Genomic DNA, 18,989 nt, shown 5'->3' with positions numbered 1-18,989 from the left:
CGTGTTTTCCCCGGCAGGCGTCGGCAGGCGTGTTTTAGTATGACCGCTAATATGGAGGGCACTGGAACTGTTAGTGATCATAATGCAGTTTGTGTCACTGTGACGGACACATCCGAAAGCTCAAGCGAAATAACATCTGACTCTGATGGTTCAGGAAGTTTGAACGAGTTTCCAAAGAGCACATCTGCATGGGACTGTCATTTTGTTGACAAACTGGGGGTGAGATACAGACAATGCGACATCTATGAAATCATCTTGAACCGATGGCGTTTATTTAATTTGTTTAAAGAAGACTATCTTCAAGTTGAGAGCTGTCTCAAAGCATGTGATTTAGAGGCTAATTACGATTCTTTGGAAGACATACCCGTTGAAAAAGCTTTTGCGCCTGAGATTCAATGGAGAACCCGCGTTCAAACCCAAGAGAACGACATTTTAAGAGAACCGTTGGTATCGAAATGGTAAGCTTGAAGTTGTAAGGTCAAAGAAGAAGGTTTACATGATGTTTTGACATTCAGATGAAATACTTGTTTATGAAAAGTTCCGTATTTGTCTGATCAGTGATAGGAAGAAGTGTCTATAGTGTATACTCCGTCCGAAGGTACCGATCAGACCCAACCTAACACCAGAGTAAACCCCAACTAAACCCCAAGTTTACTTTCTGGGTCTTCTTTGGGTTTTTTTTTTTTGAAAATTTTGGTCCACTCGGGGTTTACTTTGGGTTTACTCGAGAATTGCTTTTTGAGTCAACTATACACACTGAATTGTGAAGCAGACCTGCTTTTTATCTTCTCATCCTACTGCCTGTGATTCCTGCCCCTTGTATATTCCAAATACACATGTAGTGTCTGCTTTCAGGGTATACTTCTGATTGGGGTTTACTCTCTGTGTCCACTCTGGGTTTACCATACCTGTTAACCTTTCAAAGCTGCTATGTGGAAGAATCTCCCCCTTACCAACTTGGCTAAGGGGGAGATTTTGCGTAAACGACGTTTTTTTCACGTGAAATGCAAATATATATTAAAAATACTGTTAGATACCTTATTTTACCATTGTAATTAATGCATTTGCAATCATTTTAAATTTTTTTATTTCTATGACTGCCAGTGTGCAATTACAACATGTGTTGCTGTACAAGTTCAGAAAACTTTTCTTTTGTTTGCATGGTACAATACAAGAAGTCAATAGTGCCACTTTTTATATTAAGTCTTTTTATTGTTCAGTATTGAACCATCACTGCATGCTTACATCTAGGGTAAATTACACAGAAGATTTATTTTGCCTATTTTGAATTTGCAGTGAAACCCGGTTAAGAAAATAATATTCATTAAAATTATTTTTTGCCTTCTATATAGGATAGATTTTTAATTCACAAAACAATTTTAACATGTATTTCTCCAGTATCATTTAAAAATGATCTCTGTTGCAATATCTATAGCATCCCTGTAATTCATAGTACAGGTACTATAAACTTTAAAAACTCTTGTGAAATGCTTTTACACTTTTTCCTCGAGCTTCACTTTATTGGTAGCTTGTATAAACACTCAGTGTTCCAAACTCACTTTGATTTTTACCGAGCGTGCTGGCCAGACAGAATTAGTCACGACTTACTGCACGTGGCTTGGGTGCTTTACCTGTGCACCTGTTAAGTGACACCACTGGCTGTTATTGTTTTCTTTGGTGTTACAGAGTAAAATAAAGATGTTTTAAGCTTTCACTTATTTTTTATAAGGCCTATGCATAACTAAATACGTAACTGATTTATGTCAAAACCGGAAGTAATCGTAAAAAGTAAACTGGGCTATAACATGTCATACTATGATCACGGAAGACAGTACTTGGATTGATTTTGAAATATTCAAGCTACACAGCAGCTTTTTGAGTTCAAAATCAGAGAAAAACCCGTAGTGGATGTTGAAATTTGCATGTAAAGATTCAGAATTGGGGGGGGGGGACAAATACGATTGCGGGAGAAATGTGTCTCCCGCACGGGAGATAGGTTGGATGCGGGAGATCTTAGATTTTTAGGCCGTTTTGCGGGAGTCTCCCGCGCAATGCGGGAGGGTTAACAGGTATGGGTTTACTTGGGGTTTACTCTGGGTCCACTGTAGTAAACCCAGAGTAAACTTTAGTGCTGAAACGAATACCGTAAATCAGTATTCGCATACATGTTAACCTACAGTGATGAAAAATAGGTAGATTTTAAACCGAAAAGCGGTAGCATCGCGCGCGGCCTTTTTCGCGTATATTCAAAGCACAGATTTTTATGTACTACGTAGTACATATGTAGTAAGGGTTTCTGATTAGTAATTATCGATATCAACTAAAATATAAAAGACTTTTGAAATTTAGTAATATTATCACTAGCAATAAAAATGTTCGTATGCATTTAAGGAGGCCGACTTTAGTTTGCATTGCGCATGTTTTTGCGCATTCTAGTATAATACAGTTGATTTATACTTCTTATGAATTTTTTTCGATATCATTTATAAAATCGAACACAATAAACAAAATACAGATAAAAATATTTAGATTTTTAAAGGAAATTTTTATTTTTAACACGATTTTTACATTGTGCGGTAGGGGAGCCTTGCCATTGCGCTTTTATGACGTTATGATAAAATGAAGCTTTGTAGGAGTACGTTATAATAAATAACATAAAAGAAAAAGTAAAAATTGTGGGCTGTTGAAATTTTATATACAGAATGATGCTATCCTCGAGGACATTTTCCTTATTTTTGGAATGAATCCATTATACCAATCATCATTCGTGATGATCCAAATATATAGCAAAATTTGGTGCATTATAATATTTTGAGATGGCCCCCACTAAAAACCAGACGGTAGAATTTTGTGTTTTTTATATGTAAGGTAGGAAATTATATTACTAATCATATATAACAATTTGAGAAAAAAAGCTATTGTAGTATTTTTTTAAACTGCTTAGCTGTGCGGAAAATGACAGTTTCCTAATAAATGCTATATATTCCTATAGTAAATGTACCTCTATTTTGAGATGGTCCCTAAAAAGAACCAGACGGTCGATTTTCATGAATCTTCGCAAATTAACTAGAATTGGTTTTAATTACATATGGTTAAAAAATAAAGAGTTATGCTATTGTAGTTTTTCCACAAAAAAACCCAAATCGGCCTCCTTAAAGCTATTTTTAAGGAAAAATATTTGAGTGCAGAGCCCTTAACAATTACCTTTGTTCAGAAAAATAGGTTAAGTTGCCAAAATTGATCATATAAGAGCAGTAAGAACTAGTAGGAATTCATATGTTCTTTTTCAATATCAAAACGATGTTTACATGCTTATTAATTACAAATGCAGCATTCAATAAATTGCAAGTCAAGTTTACTGTTATGGCCAAATTAAAACTTAAGATATATTCAGTCCTCGTTGAAGCCACGTGTGGAATTGCAAAGCTTCTTTTTCCTTTGCAAGGATAATATCGACATGTCTTGTAACTAATGTAATCACGGGAAGTGGTTTCTTTCATCGTTCAATGTAAAACACATGCTTGAAAACTTGTCATCCAAGCGTCTAAATAAAGCCTTTGTGTGCCTCCGATTCAAAGTCACGCGCTAATTTCAAACCCGACGAAAATTTTTGACCACAATGGCTTCCAAAATGGCTATCTATCAAAACAAGGAACGTATTTTGAAGAAAAGTGGTAGATTTTAAAATAAAAGCGGTAGGCGGGAGACAGAGCTAAAAAGCGGTAGACTTCTGCGTAAATCGGTAGAGTTAACATGTATGGTATTCGAATATTCCTGAGTGCTATTCGATTCGTATTTGAATATTCGTAAATGTCATAGACAAGGTATTAAGCATAATAGTTTGTATATTACTAATTGGGTGTATGTGTAGACTGAAAAATTAGCAAAATATGAAAGGGTCAAAATCTCATAAAAACCAGTATGTAGAGAATTTTACAGGTTTTGACTAGTAATTTTCTTCAGATATTGGTGATTGGCCTTCTAAAGAGTGAATTAAAGGTATTTGTGCTGAATGGGAACTGCGGAAATTCTAGTTACAAAGTTCCGAGGACACGCATCCCCTGGCTACAATGAATTTGAATAAAAAAAAACTGTCCCATGCCACCTTTTATTTTTGTTCAGAGTAAAATGTTTCCAGCTGCTCTTTTCCATCATAACGAAATAACACGATGCTGCATGGTTTACAGTGCTTAATATGGGTGTTAAACATGTGATCAAATATTTGAATGCTAAATATATACATTCGAATATCAGGAAAAACTAGAGCCACAAAGCATCAAAATGTGCCTTAAAATTTTCACAAAACTCAAGTTTGAAACAATATTACTTATTAGGTTTGTTACTGACTGTTTAAAGAAATTTGTGGGGTCGGTAAAGTCCATAGAAGGCGAGGCGGAGCCGAGCTTTCTATGGACTTTACCGACCCCACAAATTTCTTTAAACAGTCAGTAACAAACCTAATAAGTGTTTTGTTTTGTCGAGGACCTAAAGTTTGATATGTAAACAAACGTTTGTGTAGAAAATCAGTTCAAATAACGTTACGTCCGCCATGTTGCGCTATAAATTTTGACGCTTGCCTTTTAAAGAAATTTGTAAGGCAGCCACGTGACGCGTTTTATCCAATGACGTCGCGACATTCTAGTCCGAGGCAAAACAATACAAATTGTAATTACTTATAATGTAGGGCACTATATTCTGCTTCTATGCATATGAAATTTTTTCACTTCTGCCCACCCGTTTAGCACATGCGCATCATCAAACATACTATGGTCGTTAAAAATAATTGAAAATTGTCGATTTTACTGCAGTATAAAACTGTATTTTCCAAATTTGAATGTGACCACACTTGAGTACCTCTTTGAAACTTTTAAACCTGAGAGATATTGCATAAATGCTTCTGCCTGAAAAATTTCGTAGAGGTACTCAAGTGGGGTTACAGGGCTCTACATTAACTTTTTTTCCTACTTGTCCATTCGGACAAGTGACCAAGATATTTCCTTGTCTGAACTTCAACTTCACTTGTCCAAAAAATTTTCAATATTAAAGATCAAATATTGTCAACTTGAAAACTACAGTTCTGTATTACTAAAATAAAGTCATTTATTGATTATTCTTGCCATAATTAATAACCTGACTTCTTAAATGGAAACTTATAGTGTCTTTCCTAAATGTATTGGTTCCATATAACATTAAACATGATTTGTTAGCTGTAGCTTTGTCATGGCAAATTACAAAACATTTTAAATTTAGCATCAGGTTTTAAAAGACATGTAACTCTTATATTGATTTCTCATCTGTTTTTAGCTCACCTGAACCGAAGGTTCAAGTGAGCTTTTCTGATCACCTGTTGTCCGTCGTCCGTCCGTCTGTCCGTCCGTCTGTAAATTTTTCACATTTTCAACTTCTTCTCAAAAACCACTGGGCCAAATTTAACCAAATTTGGTACAAAGCATCCTTATGGAAAGGGGATTATAAATTGTTAAAATAAAGGGCACAGCCCTTTTCAAAAGGGAGATAATTGCGAAACAGTGAGTATAGGGTGCATGTCTTTAAAAATCTTCTTCTCAAGAACCACTGCACCAGAAATGCCAATATTTACACAAAAGCTTGTATATATAGTGAAGATTCTAAATTGTAAAAATCGTGACCCTCGGACCAAAACTGGGGCCCCAGGCGGGGTTCAAAGTTTAACATAGAAATACATAGGAAAATGTTTAAAAAATCTTCTTCTCAAGAACCACTGCACCAGAAATGCCAATATTTACACAAAAGCTTGTATATATAGCGAAGATTCTAAATTGTAAAAATCGTGATCCTCGGACCAAACCTGGGGCCCCAGGCGGGGTTCAAAGTTTAACATATATAGAAATACATAGGAAAATGTTTAAAAAATCTTCTTCTCAAGAACCACTGCACCAGAAATGCCAATACATACACAAAAGCTTGTATATATAGTGAAGATTCTAAATTGTAAAAATCGTGACCCTCGGACCAAAACTGGGGCCCCAGGCGGGGTTCAAAGTTTAACATAGAAATACATAGGAAAATGTTTAAAAAATCTTCTTCTCAAGAACCACTGCACCAGAAATGCCAATATTTACACAAAAGCTTGTATATATAGCGAAGATTCTAAATTGTAAAAATCGTGATCCTCGGACCAAACCTGGGGCCCCAGGCGGGGTTCAAAGTTTAACATATATAGAAATACATAGGAAAATGTTTAAAAAATCTTCTTCTCAAGAACCACTGCACCAGAAATGCCAATACATACACAAAAGCTTGTATATATAGTGAAGATTCTAAATTGTAAAAATCGTGACCCTCGGACCAAAACTGGGGCCCCAGGCGGGGTTCAAAGTTTAACATAGAAATACATAGGAAAATGTTTAAAAAATCTTCTTCTCAAGAACCACTGCACCAGAAATGCCAATACATACACAAAAGCTTGTATATATAGTGAAGATTCTAAATTGTAAAAATCGTGACCCTCGGACCAAAACTGGGGCCCCAGGCGGGGTTCAAAGTTTAACATAGAAATACATAGGAAAATGTTTAAAAAATCTTCTTCTCAAGAACCACTGCACCAGAAATGCCAATACATACACAAAAGCTTGTATATATAGTGAAGATTCTAAATTGTAAAAATCGTGACCCTCGGACCAAAACTGGGGCCCCAGGCGGGGTTCAAAGTTTAACATAGAAATACATAGGAAAATGTTTTAAAAATCTTCTTCTCAAGAACCACTGCACCAGAAATGCCAATATTTACACAAAAGCTTGTATGTATAATGAAGATTCTTAATTGTAAAAATCGTGACCCTCGGACCAAAACTGGGGCCCCAGGCGGGGTTCAAAGTTTAACATAGAAATACATAGGAAAATGTTTTAAAAATCTTCTTCTCAAGAACCACTGCACCAGAAATGCCAATATTTACACAAAAGCTTGTATGTATAATGAAGATTCTTAATTGTAAAAATCGTGACCCTCGGACCAAAACTGGGGCCCCAGGCGGGGATCAAAATTTAACATAGAACTACATATGAAAAATGTTTAAAAATTTTCTTCTCAAGAACCACTTCACCAAAAATGCCAATACATACACAAAAGGTTGTATATAAAGTGAAGATTGTAAAAATCGTGACCCCCGAACAAAAGTGGGGCCCCAGGAGGGGTTTAGATTTTAACATATATAGGAAAATGTTTTAAAATCTTCTCAAGAACCATCGTGCAACTGTTTGGGATATTACTATGCATACATGTACATCCTTAAATAATGTAGATTCAAAAAATTGTAACTCCCGAACAATTGATGGGCACCAAGAGGGGTTCAAAATTTAAACATTTTAAAAAACAAAGGAAAAGTTTAAAAATTTTCTTCTCAAGAACTACAATGTTTTAGTTATTGGAATATCTATGCATGCATCCTTCGCTTATGTAGATTCCTAATTCGTAAAATCGTGACCCCCGGACCAATAATGGGGCCCCAAGATGGGCTCAAAGTTTATTATAGAAATATAAAGGTAACAGGTTAAAAAATCTTCTTCTCGAGAACTACAATGCTTCAATTTGTGAGATTACTATCATGCATACAACCTTGGATAATGAAGGTTCGACAGTTTTAAAATAGTGACCCCTGGACTAATACTAGGGACCCAAGATGGGTTTAAAGTTAAATGTATATATGGAAAATGTTTAAAAATCTTCTTTTCGAGAACTACAATGCATCAATTTGTCAGATAACTACGTAAGCACCCTCAAATAGTGTAGATTCGAAATTATAAAAGCCGTGACCTCAATCTAATATTGGGGCCCCAAGAGGTGTTCAAAGTTTAGCATAGAAATATAGAGGGAAAATGTTGAAAAATCTTTTTCTAGGGAACTATAATGCTTCAGCTTGTGAGATAACTATGCAAGCATCCTTAAATAATGTAGATTCCAAATAATTAAAACTTTAGCACTGGACTAATACTGTGGCCCCAAAAGGGGTTCAAAGTTTAACATAGAAAGATATATTGAAAATGTTTTTAAAAAGTTCTTCTCGAGAACTATAATGCTACAGTTTGTGAGATTACTATGCAAGGATCCTCAAATTGTGTAAACTCTAATGTAGTGGAACCAAGAGTTATCTTTCTTAATGTTCTGTACAGTCTGAGAGTTATTCCTCTTGAAGTGGAACTCTTCTACGTTCAGTTTTTCAGGTTGTGTACGTGCGGTCCCACCGCAGTGCTACACATTTTCATTCCTATGTTACTATTTATGTTGTTCAAGCCAACCATAAACCTCGGACCATTACTGGGTCCCCAGAAAGGGGTTCAATGTTTAAAATAGAAAAAGCATATGCTACGAAATGTAATGTTACAAGGAACTGCTGTTCAGGTGAGCGATGTGGCCCATGGGCCTCTTGTTTAAGCTAAACATGGAAAGTCATCATAGTCTATCAATGATGAATGAAACCTAATATAAATTACATTTCTTTCCATAATCCTTAAGTTTATCTTTGCTACCTGTTCTTCCTTTCTTTTTGATAACATGTGTGTTTGGTACTGTGTAAGAACTAAGATCCACACCTTTACAGTTCAATATTGAAAGTTGTTTGTAATTAGTGAACTTCAATCCCGATCAAGAGTAAGTCAATTGCATTTCAATTTGAAGTCGGGATCGAAATTCAAAATAACTAATCGATAAACTAATCACAAAACTGTCTTTACTTTTTAAAATGTTGGAGACTTCTTTACATAAAAATGCACTTGTCCAGTCGGACAAGTGGCAAGCAATATTCACTTGTCGATATATTTTTTTTAACTGGTACCGGACAAGCGGACAAGCGTTAATGTCGAGCCCTGGGTTAATATGTATTTTACAAATTTTGAAAATTTAAGTAGCAGAAAATAAAACAGACCACTCTATTTTAGGGTAATTATTTGGTTACTTTTTATTGAAATAGCAGAATTCAATTACGGTAATAATGATTTTATCATTATTACCGTAATTAAATTCTGCTATTTCAATAAAAAAATTATTTGTTACTATTTACAAAATCATCATTTTATTAAATATTTGAGGAAGAAATGCATATAAACTGAACTTTAAAATGTTTTATCTAGTAATTTGATACTAGTCTATGTAATCATGCTAACATCGTGCATCATCAATGACGTCATATAGTTTGACGTTTGCGACGTCAGTTGAATCTGTACATGGAATCTTGAGTTCTCTCAGTATTTTGCCAATAGAACTTACCAGTAAAGTCTGCATTTTTTAAAAGCATTATTTCTATGTACCTCGGTATTATTCAATTTCAGCAGAATATGAGGTACATGAACATTGCTAACAAACAGAAAAAATTAAATTATGGCAATGTTAACATTGTACTTTCGTAAGTAAATATATATTCCTATACCTTTATGTAGAACAAGCGATAGCATGTATTAGTAGCTAGTTGTGGGGTTTTTTTGTCAGACAAACAGTGAAATGCATTAAACAAAAGGAAAGATGCAAGCGATTTTTTTGACACAAGTGTTTCTGAATACCGCGGGAGAAAGACAGTCGATATCACGTGTAAACATGTACATATATGATAAACTTAACTTATTCCGTCAAAAAACTTGATTATTTAATTCCCAATGCATACATCTTTTCGTTATCAGCCACCTGTTGATCAGTGTTGATTTGTCGTGTGGTCAATGTATATCCAGTGAACCGTAAAAAGCATTTACACTCCTTTCTCAAAGATTGATTGTGTCCATTTCGATGAAGACGGCTTTTTGTATACAAAGCTTAGAATACATTATCAGCATGTGTACCATATAGAAGTCTAATCCTAATTGTGATGTCTTTGTTGATAATTTGTCCAATAAAATAAAAATTCACCCTAAATGTGTGTACATCGGTGACTTTTGCCTATAAAATTCTCGATTGAAATTATTTTTGATTATTTTATGCGTATTAAATCTAATTAAAGTTTGTCTTGTATGGCATATAAAAAATACCAAATACGTATGTACAGGTGAATCTCGATAACTCGAACTTCAGGGGACCATGATTAAACTTCGAGAGATCAAGAGTTCGAGAGATCGAAAGTTTAAAAAAATCCGGAATTTTTTGTTCCGGTCACTTTGGTTCTAAAATTATAGTAGCCGGAAATTTATATTTATAACATGGAAGGGTAGTTTGACATGATTTCAGTCTTATTTCCTGCTACTTTACTTTAATTTAAACAATACAGAACTTACTTGTGTGGTTATGAAGTATATTTTTTCACGTTGAAAAACTTTTAAGCATATTATGTTTTCTTAATCATAACGTTTATTTTAAATAAAGAGCATTTACCGTAACATTCACAAGTTGTTAAAATTAATAGATCACTTATAAATTACCTATCTACCCTCTGAAGGAAGCAAGGGGTAGTGTCAATTACGTAATCAACCAATTGACACTTCCACGCTAGCCCCCAGGAGTTCTCTCAACCATCCAGCTAAGGTCCACGCGGAGCTATAATTATACGCTTGATCGGCCGCGTGTGTACACAGCAACCACTTCGAGTTATCAAGAGTGAAAAACAATGAAATATGTATAACGGGACCCACGTTTTACTTCGAGAGATCAAGAACTTCGAGAGATCGGAGTTCGAGAGATCAAGAGTAAATTTGCTTAGGTATATAGAGAAAAAAATTGGGACCGTGAGTTCACTTCGAGAGATCAAGAACTTCGAGAGATCGAAGTTCGAGCCATCGAGTGTCACCTGTAGTTGATTTATATATCTTTTAGCAATAAACTAGTTTTTGATAGACTGAAATTAGAATTTCATCATCTTAAAAAAAAATTGATTTAGAACAGAATCACATATATAAACAAATGGGAGCGTATAAGTAAACTCAGTATGTTTTTGTTTCCACCAAATGGACTATGGCAGTATGTTTTAATTGTTTTGTATCTTTTTATGACTGGCTGGTAAAACGATGTTAACTACATTTCTGCAACATAACAATCTATGATGTTTTCTTTATGATGTTTCCGTTTACCTAGTAACAGTAAACAGCTTTAACCATGCATAGTTTTACACACGTTTTCATATCTATTAATCTGACCCTAAACTTGTGTTTAAAATTGGCCTACTCGTACATATATATCGGACGTGTATGTCTGACTCGATATCCGCCGTGTTTGTTTATGTGACTAAGCAACAAAAGTCTTCATTAGAGATATAGCAGGAGTCTTGGAAAACCTCACGTATGGGGGTTAATGGTAATAACTGTTAACATGAAAGGTGATAAATATTCTAATTGGTTATCAAAACAAAACACTTCTAATTACAGTCTTTACCAAATTTTTTTGCCAACACCTGCCCTTTGGGCAGGTGAATCAATGAATTGTACCAGCCCGAACAAAAATTTACATGCCCAAGAAAAAACCCACAGAAAAGTTTTATTAAAGTAATTTTATTCTTAAAGTTAATATCTGCATTTATGTATTTATATTCTCTCTAGTTCTCTTTCAACTTCAAGCTCTGTTAGTTCGTTATCACTATCACTATCAGAATCTGATTCTGTGTCACTCTCAGCATAGGCGTTTGAACCCGGGGGGGGGGGGGGGGGGGGGGCTTAGCCCACACTTTTTTTGCTAAGTTATGATTTTGGGAATTAGGTTTTTTCTCTCAATATTTCTGAGGATCAGTCTAGCCCCCCCCCCCCCCCCCCCCCCACTTTCAATTTGCTTCCGACGCCAGTGCTCAGTGACAGTCTCTCCTTCCATTTCAACCTGTTACAACAGAAAGATGCAAGTCAGATATTTCAGCCCAGGAATCATGGCGAGATCTCATGGCAAATTTGTTGCCATTGACGTTAAAAAGACGCTTTCATATCTACGAGCACAGTCGAGTATTGCAAACGTTTGTATGATTCGAATTAAGTTAAGTTGTACGAAGATTTATTCATATTAGTTAATTTATTGAACGAATCGATGTTATAAAAAATGGCGACGAACGTAAATAAAGTATCTGTTGGAGATTGAAAGTTTACATGCCCATCGGGCTTGCGAGTGTGTAAGTTTCACATGCCCTCTTTCATTTTTACCAGGCCCCGGGCATCGGACTCCCGGGATTTGTCGCAAACTGTAATTATTTCTAAGCTTAGGACACCATTTTAATTTGCTAAAAGTCGCTTAAAACAGTCTACACAGCAGTTTGGGTCTAAAAAGGGGTCGCTTAATGCAGGGTTTTCATATAGGAAATTACGTTAGGCAGTCTAAGTAATACAGAGATTTGTTAAGGTAGTCTAGACTGTATATCTGAAGAAAATTTTGAAATCTTTGTATATCTTTATTCTAGTTCATTGTGCAGATATTTGTATATTCTAACTCCATGAATCTGATTTCATTATTGCTATTGTTGCTCAGGTGAGCAATGTTGCCCATGGGCCTCTTGTTTATAATAAGTTATGCCAAAATTACTTTAGATAAAAGCATTTCACTTTCAAGTTCTTGTTTTATATTGAACTGAAACTGATTCCTCTTTTGCAGGTTTTTAGGGAAATTGACAGAAATAAACCGTTGCATAGCATCCATTATTTCACAAATGAAGCCTGGTGGAGTTGTGTCAGAATTAAAATATCAGGTTCTATTTGAAAAAGTGCTGCAGGCATTTGGTTTAACAACTTTGTAAGTATTTTGCATTAAATTTAGATTTGCAAATATATTGCATCAACATAATAAATGATCTCGATAGTAAGAATTATTATTCTGTCAGAGTACATTGTTGCTAAGATAAGCTTTGTGGCCCTTGGGCCTCTTTCAATAAAAATAGGGACACTTGATCTGCGCATGAATGTTACATACTTCATTTTCGATAAGCGTATTGAAGAAAAAGTCAGAGTCGGTAGTAAATTGTCTGAAGTTTTTAATTGTACTAACTGTATCCACAAAGTATGTGTGAAAATAAGAGTTTATCAATCCAAAACATGTATTTGTAGGTCGTGAATTGCAAATTTTTAACAGGTACAGAACTGCAGCTCACAGGTCATCCAACCTAATTTTTAGCTCACCAAGACGAAGTCGGGGGGAGCTTGTGCTATACCCTCGGCGTCGGCGCCCGGACCTGGTTAAAGTTTTTGTTGCAGGTCCTTTATCTAAGCTATTACTTGTCCTATCTTCACCAAACTTGCATGGATGATGCATCTGGACCTACTTGTGGACTTGAAAGACTTGGATGCTGAATCTGGGTCCTAAATTTCAGATGCTGAAGGAGGTTAAGGTTTTTGGAGCAGGTTAAAGTTTTTGTTGCAGGTGCCCTTTGATAGCAATATCTAAGTTACTCCTGGTCCTAACTTCACCAAACTTGCATGGATAGTGTGTCTTATGATACTAATCCACCAGACAGGCTTGAGTGCTGAATCTGAGCTATGGGTTTCGGATGCTGGAGGAGATTTAGGTTTTTGGAGCAGGTTAAAGTTTTTGTTGCAGGTGCCTTTTGATAGCAATATCTAAGTTACTGCTGGTCCGTACTTCACCAAACTTGCATGGATGGTGTGTCTTATGATACTGATGCACCAGACAGGCTTGAATGCTGAATCTGAGCTATAGGTTTCGGATGCTGGAGGTGGTTTAGCTTTTAAGAGCTGGTTAAAGTTTTTGTTGCAGGTGCCCTCTGATGATAATATCTTATTTACTACTGGTCCTTACTTCACCAAACTTGTATGGTTGGTGCATCTTATGATACTGATGCACCTGACAGGCTTGAATGCTGAATCTGAGCCATAGGTTTTGGATGCTGGAGGAGGTTAAGGTTTTTGGGGCTGGTTAAAGTTTTTTGAGCAGGTGCCCTCTAATGATTATTTCTTAGCTACTCCTGGTCCAAACTTCATCAAACTTGTGTGGATGGTGCGTCTTATATACTGATGCACCTGACAGGCTTGAATGCTGAATCTGAGCCATAGGTTTCGGATGCTGGAGGAGGTTAAGGTTTTAAGAGCTGGTTAAAGTTTTTGAAACAGGTGCCCTCTGATGATGATATCTTAGTTATTACTTGTCCTAACTTCACCAGATGGTGCGTTTTATGATATTGATGCACATGACAGGCTTGAATGCGGAGTCTGAGCCATAGGTTTCGGATGCTGGATAAGGTTAAGTTTTTTATAACAGGTCACATGTTACATAGATAATAGTACTATTTTAAACTTGCATAGTTGATTAAACTGTAATATGAATGAATCGCAGAGGAAGCTTCAGATGCAGAGCTTAATCTCCATTATCAAGGATGCTAAAAAATATATCTTAGTTATGACAGGTCCTAACTTCACCAAACTTGAATGGATAAAACGCACCATCTTATGATACAGATGCACATGATAGGCATGGATGCTGAATCTGAGCCATAGGTTGCGGATGCTGGAAGTGGTTAAGGTTTTAATTGGTGGTGCCCTCTGATGATGATATCTTAGTTATTACTGGTCCTAACTTCACCAAACTTGCAACGGTGATGCGTCTTATGATACTGATGCACCTGACAGGCTTGAATGCTGAATCTGAGCCATAGGTTACGGATGCTGGATGAGGTTTAGTTTTTTGGAACAGGTCACATGTTTTATAGATGATAGCTTGCAAAGTTGATTTAACTATATTATAGTTCGCCTAGATTGATCAACCCAATATATTTCCGTAGTGAGTCAGTAACTAACCTAATAAGTGTTTTGTTTTCCTGAGGACTATCAAGCGACATATTCATTCACAAATAGCGGTGATCTACGCAAAGCCATGTACAAGATGCCTTACATCTCGTTCAATTAAACTCACTTAAACTCTTCAAAATTATCAAAACCACCTTTCAAATACGCTTTAAAAATCTTCGCTTCACCCATATTACCTACATTGTTTTGTTGCTATTCAATTTTAAACCTCTGCAGAGATTTGTGCAAATTTAGACACTTCCATTTTGTTCTGCTCCAGACACAACGTGACGTCAATATTCAAAGGGCAACTACTCTAATTTAAAAATAATTCCAAAGGGCCACTACTCTAAATATTTTAATGACTTACTGAACACGATTTCTGTGTTAAATAATATGAAATATCGAGATGAGTAGGTGAGGCGGCGGCCAATGACGGCCATATTGCCTAATATTAATCCTCAAAGAACCTACATAGAGATATATGAGGCAATCACGTGTCATGTTTAATCTAATGAAAATGTGACATTTCAGTCCGAGGGAAAACAAAATATCATATTATGTATCAAATATTATACAATATCATACAATACAATATCATACTATATTATACAATATAATATCATGTTTCAATGTTATGATGTATTATGTAATATGATACTGTATCATATAATACAATATTGTATTATATATAATGATGTTGTATTATGTGATCAAATACAATAAGGTTTAACAAATACACTGTCATTTCATATTTACAATATCATCTTTGTTTATTACAGTATTTTATTGTATTATATGATATATATTGTAAGTATGATAGAATACATACATTACCGTTCTAATTGCTTATTATTGCCATTGTTTGCAACAGCGATGTAGAGCAAAATCAATACCGGGTATCAAAAAAAATAAAATCAAATAAACATGTTTATAAAACAAACATTGTCAATACATGTTTAAACAATTCATTTGATTCCCATTCGTATTTGATCTGCCAATTATGTAACTATTATAAATACATTGATTAATTTGTTTTCTCTCGCCTCAAGCGTATAATTATTGTTTACATTTATTACCCGACATTTGGAAGCCATGTTTAAAATCCCCGGGTGTATATCATGTGACCGGCCAAAATGGCCGCCTAATGCATTTTGACTGTACAGTTTTGGATCAAAATACGATGACCGCTGACCGCGTTAGACAGGTGACCGCTCTTTATAGGGCAATTATATAGGATTTGTCATCGGGAGGGAATAAAATGACGGCATACGAAAGGTGACTGCTTAATAGGGGTGGCCGCTTCGGCAATTTTGACTGTACACCTTTCCCCATTTACTTCAATTTTAACTTCACGATCTGATGAATTCCTTACTATTTATTTTTTGTTCAATTTCAAAGGTGAATGAACCTTTTAAAATCATAATGAGATTTTAGTGTTCAAACAAACAATATTTGATGTTAAATATGATAGTTATGGATGTAATATCTTGAAGTGAAATGCAAAGAAGAAGTATGATTGAGTCCCAATGTTATGCATTAAGTCAGCATAATTTACTTATTTTAGTTCTCACATGATATGAGCGGGGGTATAAAACAGTTATTGACAACTCATTGCATATATTAAGTATAAATTTGCTTAATCAAGAAAGGCGGATGAATACAATAAGTTCTAAACGTTCACTAAACGTTCACTAAATATTTAGTTTATCGCTTACATTTTATTTGGAGACCATGCCTGATAGAAATAAAATTTTATATGTAAATATATTTGTTATCGGGCACGGTCTCCAAAATAAATGTAAGCGATAAACATGTCTAGTGATTTTTTTGCAATGAATGAAGACGATATTGCAGTTGGTTTGGTCAAGCATTTTAGATAGTACGTGTTGTGGATTTGTTTGTAAACAACCATACCGTTTCAAACAGGAATTGAAATTAATAAAAGTATGTTTTATTTTTATAATTAGGGACACACTGTTAATGTATTCAAATTATGAACCTGTGAAAATTGTTCAAAGACTATTTAAAGCAGAAAGAAGATAATATATTTTTGAACTTTGAAATTTCTTTGATTTTTCTAACCATGATCATGAGTTATTGTATTATAAATGCATCACTACCTATTTTATAAGGAAATATACGCCCGTCTGTCTGTTTGTAAACTATTCACATTTTAAACTTTTTCTCTAAAAATGCTTGGCCAAATTTAACCGAATTTGGTATAAAGCATCCTTATGGTAAGGGAATTCTAAATTGCATAATTAAAGGACTTAGCCTTTTTAAAAAAGAGATAATTGCGAAACAGTGAGTATATGGTGTATGTCGTTAAAAATCTTCTCAAGAACCAGTGCAGCAGATATGCAAATCTTTACATTTAAGGTGGTATATATAGTGAAGATTCTAAATTTTTAAAAGCTTGTATATGTAGTGAAGATTCTAAATTTAAAAAATTGTGACCCTTGGATCAAAACTTGGTCTCCAGATGAGGTTCAAAGTTGAACATAGATATATGTGGGAACATTTTTTAAGAGTCTTCACAAGAACCACTGCACCAGAAATTTACAGAGAATATTCTATTAAGTGTAAACATTGTGGCCCCCATACTAAAACTAAGACTCCAGGCGGGGTTCAAAGTTTAATATAGAAATATATATGGAAATCAAAAATTTTCTTCTCGAGAACTACAAAGCTACAGTTTGTGAGATTGCTATGCAAGCATCCTATTATAGTGTAGATTCTAAATTGTTAAAGCCAACCATAAACCACAGACTAATAGTGGGGCCCCAGAAAGAGGTTCAAAGTTTAAGACAGAAATGGATATGCTACAAAATAGAATGTTACAAGGAACTATTGTTCAGGTCTATTGTTCAGGTGAGCGATGTGGCCCTTGGGCCTCTTGTTTAAAAAATACCTGCCGTTGAACTTAGTCATTTTCTTGCAGGATATTGCAGATAGGGTACCCCATTTCTCAGGCTAAGTGCATGCATGTAGTGTTTATCAATTTACAAAAAAAAAGGTCTTATTGACAGCTTTTATCTTGTTTGTCAGGTTACCAGAGAGTAAAACTTCATAGTTTTATTTGTGTTGTTTATATTACCTAGAAATGGATTATTTATAATGCTGGTTTATTTTCATTTGTTTTTCAGGAGTGATCCATTTATAGTTACACAGAAAGCTCAAATCTTGGGTAGAACTACATCATCAAAAGCTGACATTTTGTGTTGTCGTGATGATTTGGTACACCCAGTTATTTTTGTTTGTGAGGTATGTACTTAAAGTAGACAGTTACTGTGAATATCAAAGAGTAGATTTTTAAAAGTATGATGTGCCAGTACTCAATAAAACATGATTTTTCAGTCCATTCATGGAAACTGTTTTAAGGTGAGATAAAGGACATTTTCATCGATAGTTTAGATTTTTGAAATGAAGTTACCTTATATTTACTACCAGGAATGCCCGATTTTAAAAATATCTGATTGCACTCTGGACAATCAGGAAAAAAAATTATGACCTCACTTTTACAATGCAAATGCTTTATCATTCTAACATGTGAATTATTTGAAATAATCACAAGAATTTGCTTTTTGATTGTCCAGTGTGACCCATTTTTAACCATCAGTGATCTCAAGAAGTCGGAACTATCGATACATTTTCCTAACTTTCAACAAATTTTTTTCTTACCAATTTAACTATTTTGCTTAACAATTTGGTTCTGGAACTATTCTTTAAGAAAATAATGTGTTTGTTTACAGTTACATTATTTAAAAAGTAAGGTAGGAATTTTTTTGTTATTTTATTAATTTTTAACTCACCTGAGCTTTTCTGATCACATTTTATATGTAAACCATCTGTAAACTTTTTACAAACTTCTTCTCTAAAACCACTTGGCCAATTTCAATCAAAGGACTATATATGATATGGGCCTAAAATGGCCCCCAAAATGAACATCATCACATTACTATAATTCTTTGTTTTCTTAGTACAGATATGTATGTAATGTGTTTACATAATATTCATTTTGGTTCAAGTGCCCACAATTTAGAAATATGACATTGTAAAGACAACCTTTTCCCGCCATTTTTGCATTTTTAGCATAAAACTGCTTGTTTTCAAACAGTTTTTCCTTCTGAAAACATAGAGCGCATGCTTCAACAAACAAAATATTTTAATCAGAGATGTATCTAACCAAGACTAATAAGTGACAAAAAAAATTTTCTTGTTCAAGCATCTGCTCAATATTTCCCATTTGTAATTAGATAAGTAAAATGTTAATTTTTGGCTAATTTTGATTGAATTATTGAAATAGCATCATATACTGCCAGTAAGGC

General features: G+C 34.7%; 1 protein-coding gene and 1 pseudogene across 3 annotated transcripts in view; both read left to right on the top strand.

Annotated features, from left to right (window-relative positions):
- The window catches only part of LOC128183616 (deleted in malignant brain tumors 1 protein-like), a 492,435-nt pseudogene that overhangs the window by 268,216 nt on the left and 205,230 nt on the right, over positions 1 to 18,989 (top strand).
- Positions 1 to 18,989, top strand: part of LOC128183442 (uncharacterized) — a 59,376-nt gene that overhangs the window by 6,342 nt on the left and 34,045 nt on the right. Inside the window, exons 2-5 of one of the 3 annotated variants that reach the window (XM_052852429.1) lie at positions 58 to 458; positions 12,518 to 12,655; positions 17,808 to 17,925; positions 18,414 to 18,434. In XM_052852429.1, coding sequence (XP_052708389.1) covers positions 58 to 458; positions 12,518 to 12,655; positions 17,808 to 17,925; positions 18,414 to 18,434 — 678 coding nt within the window. Of the gene's footprint in view, positions 1 to 57; positions 459 to 12,517; positions 12,656 to 17,807; positions 17,926 to 18,018; positions 18,043 to 18,413; positions 18,435 to 18,989 lie in introns of all 3 variants that reach the window. The other 2 variants (XM_052852428.1, XM_052852430.1) reach the window with 2 other exon arrangements.

Source organism: Crassostrea angulata, chromosome 5 (assembly GCF_025612915.1).
Source record: "Crassostrea angulata isolate pt1a10 chromosome 5, ASM2561291v2, whole genome shotgun sequence".
Taxonomy (NCBI): Eukaryota; Metazoa; Mollusca; class Bivalvia; order Ostreida; family Ostreidae; genus Magallana; species Magallana angulata.
Note: the sequence above shows the minus strand (reverse complement) of the source record. Positions and strands in the feature narration are given on the sequence as shown.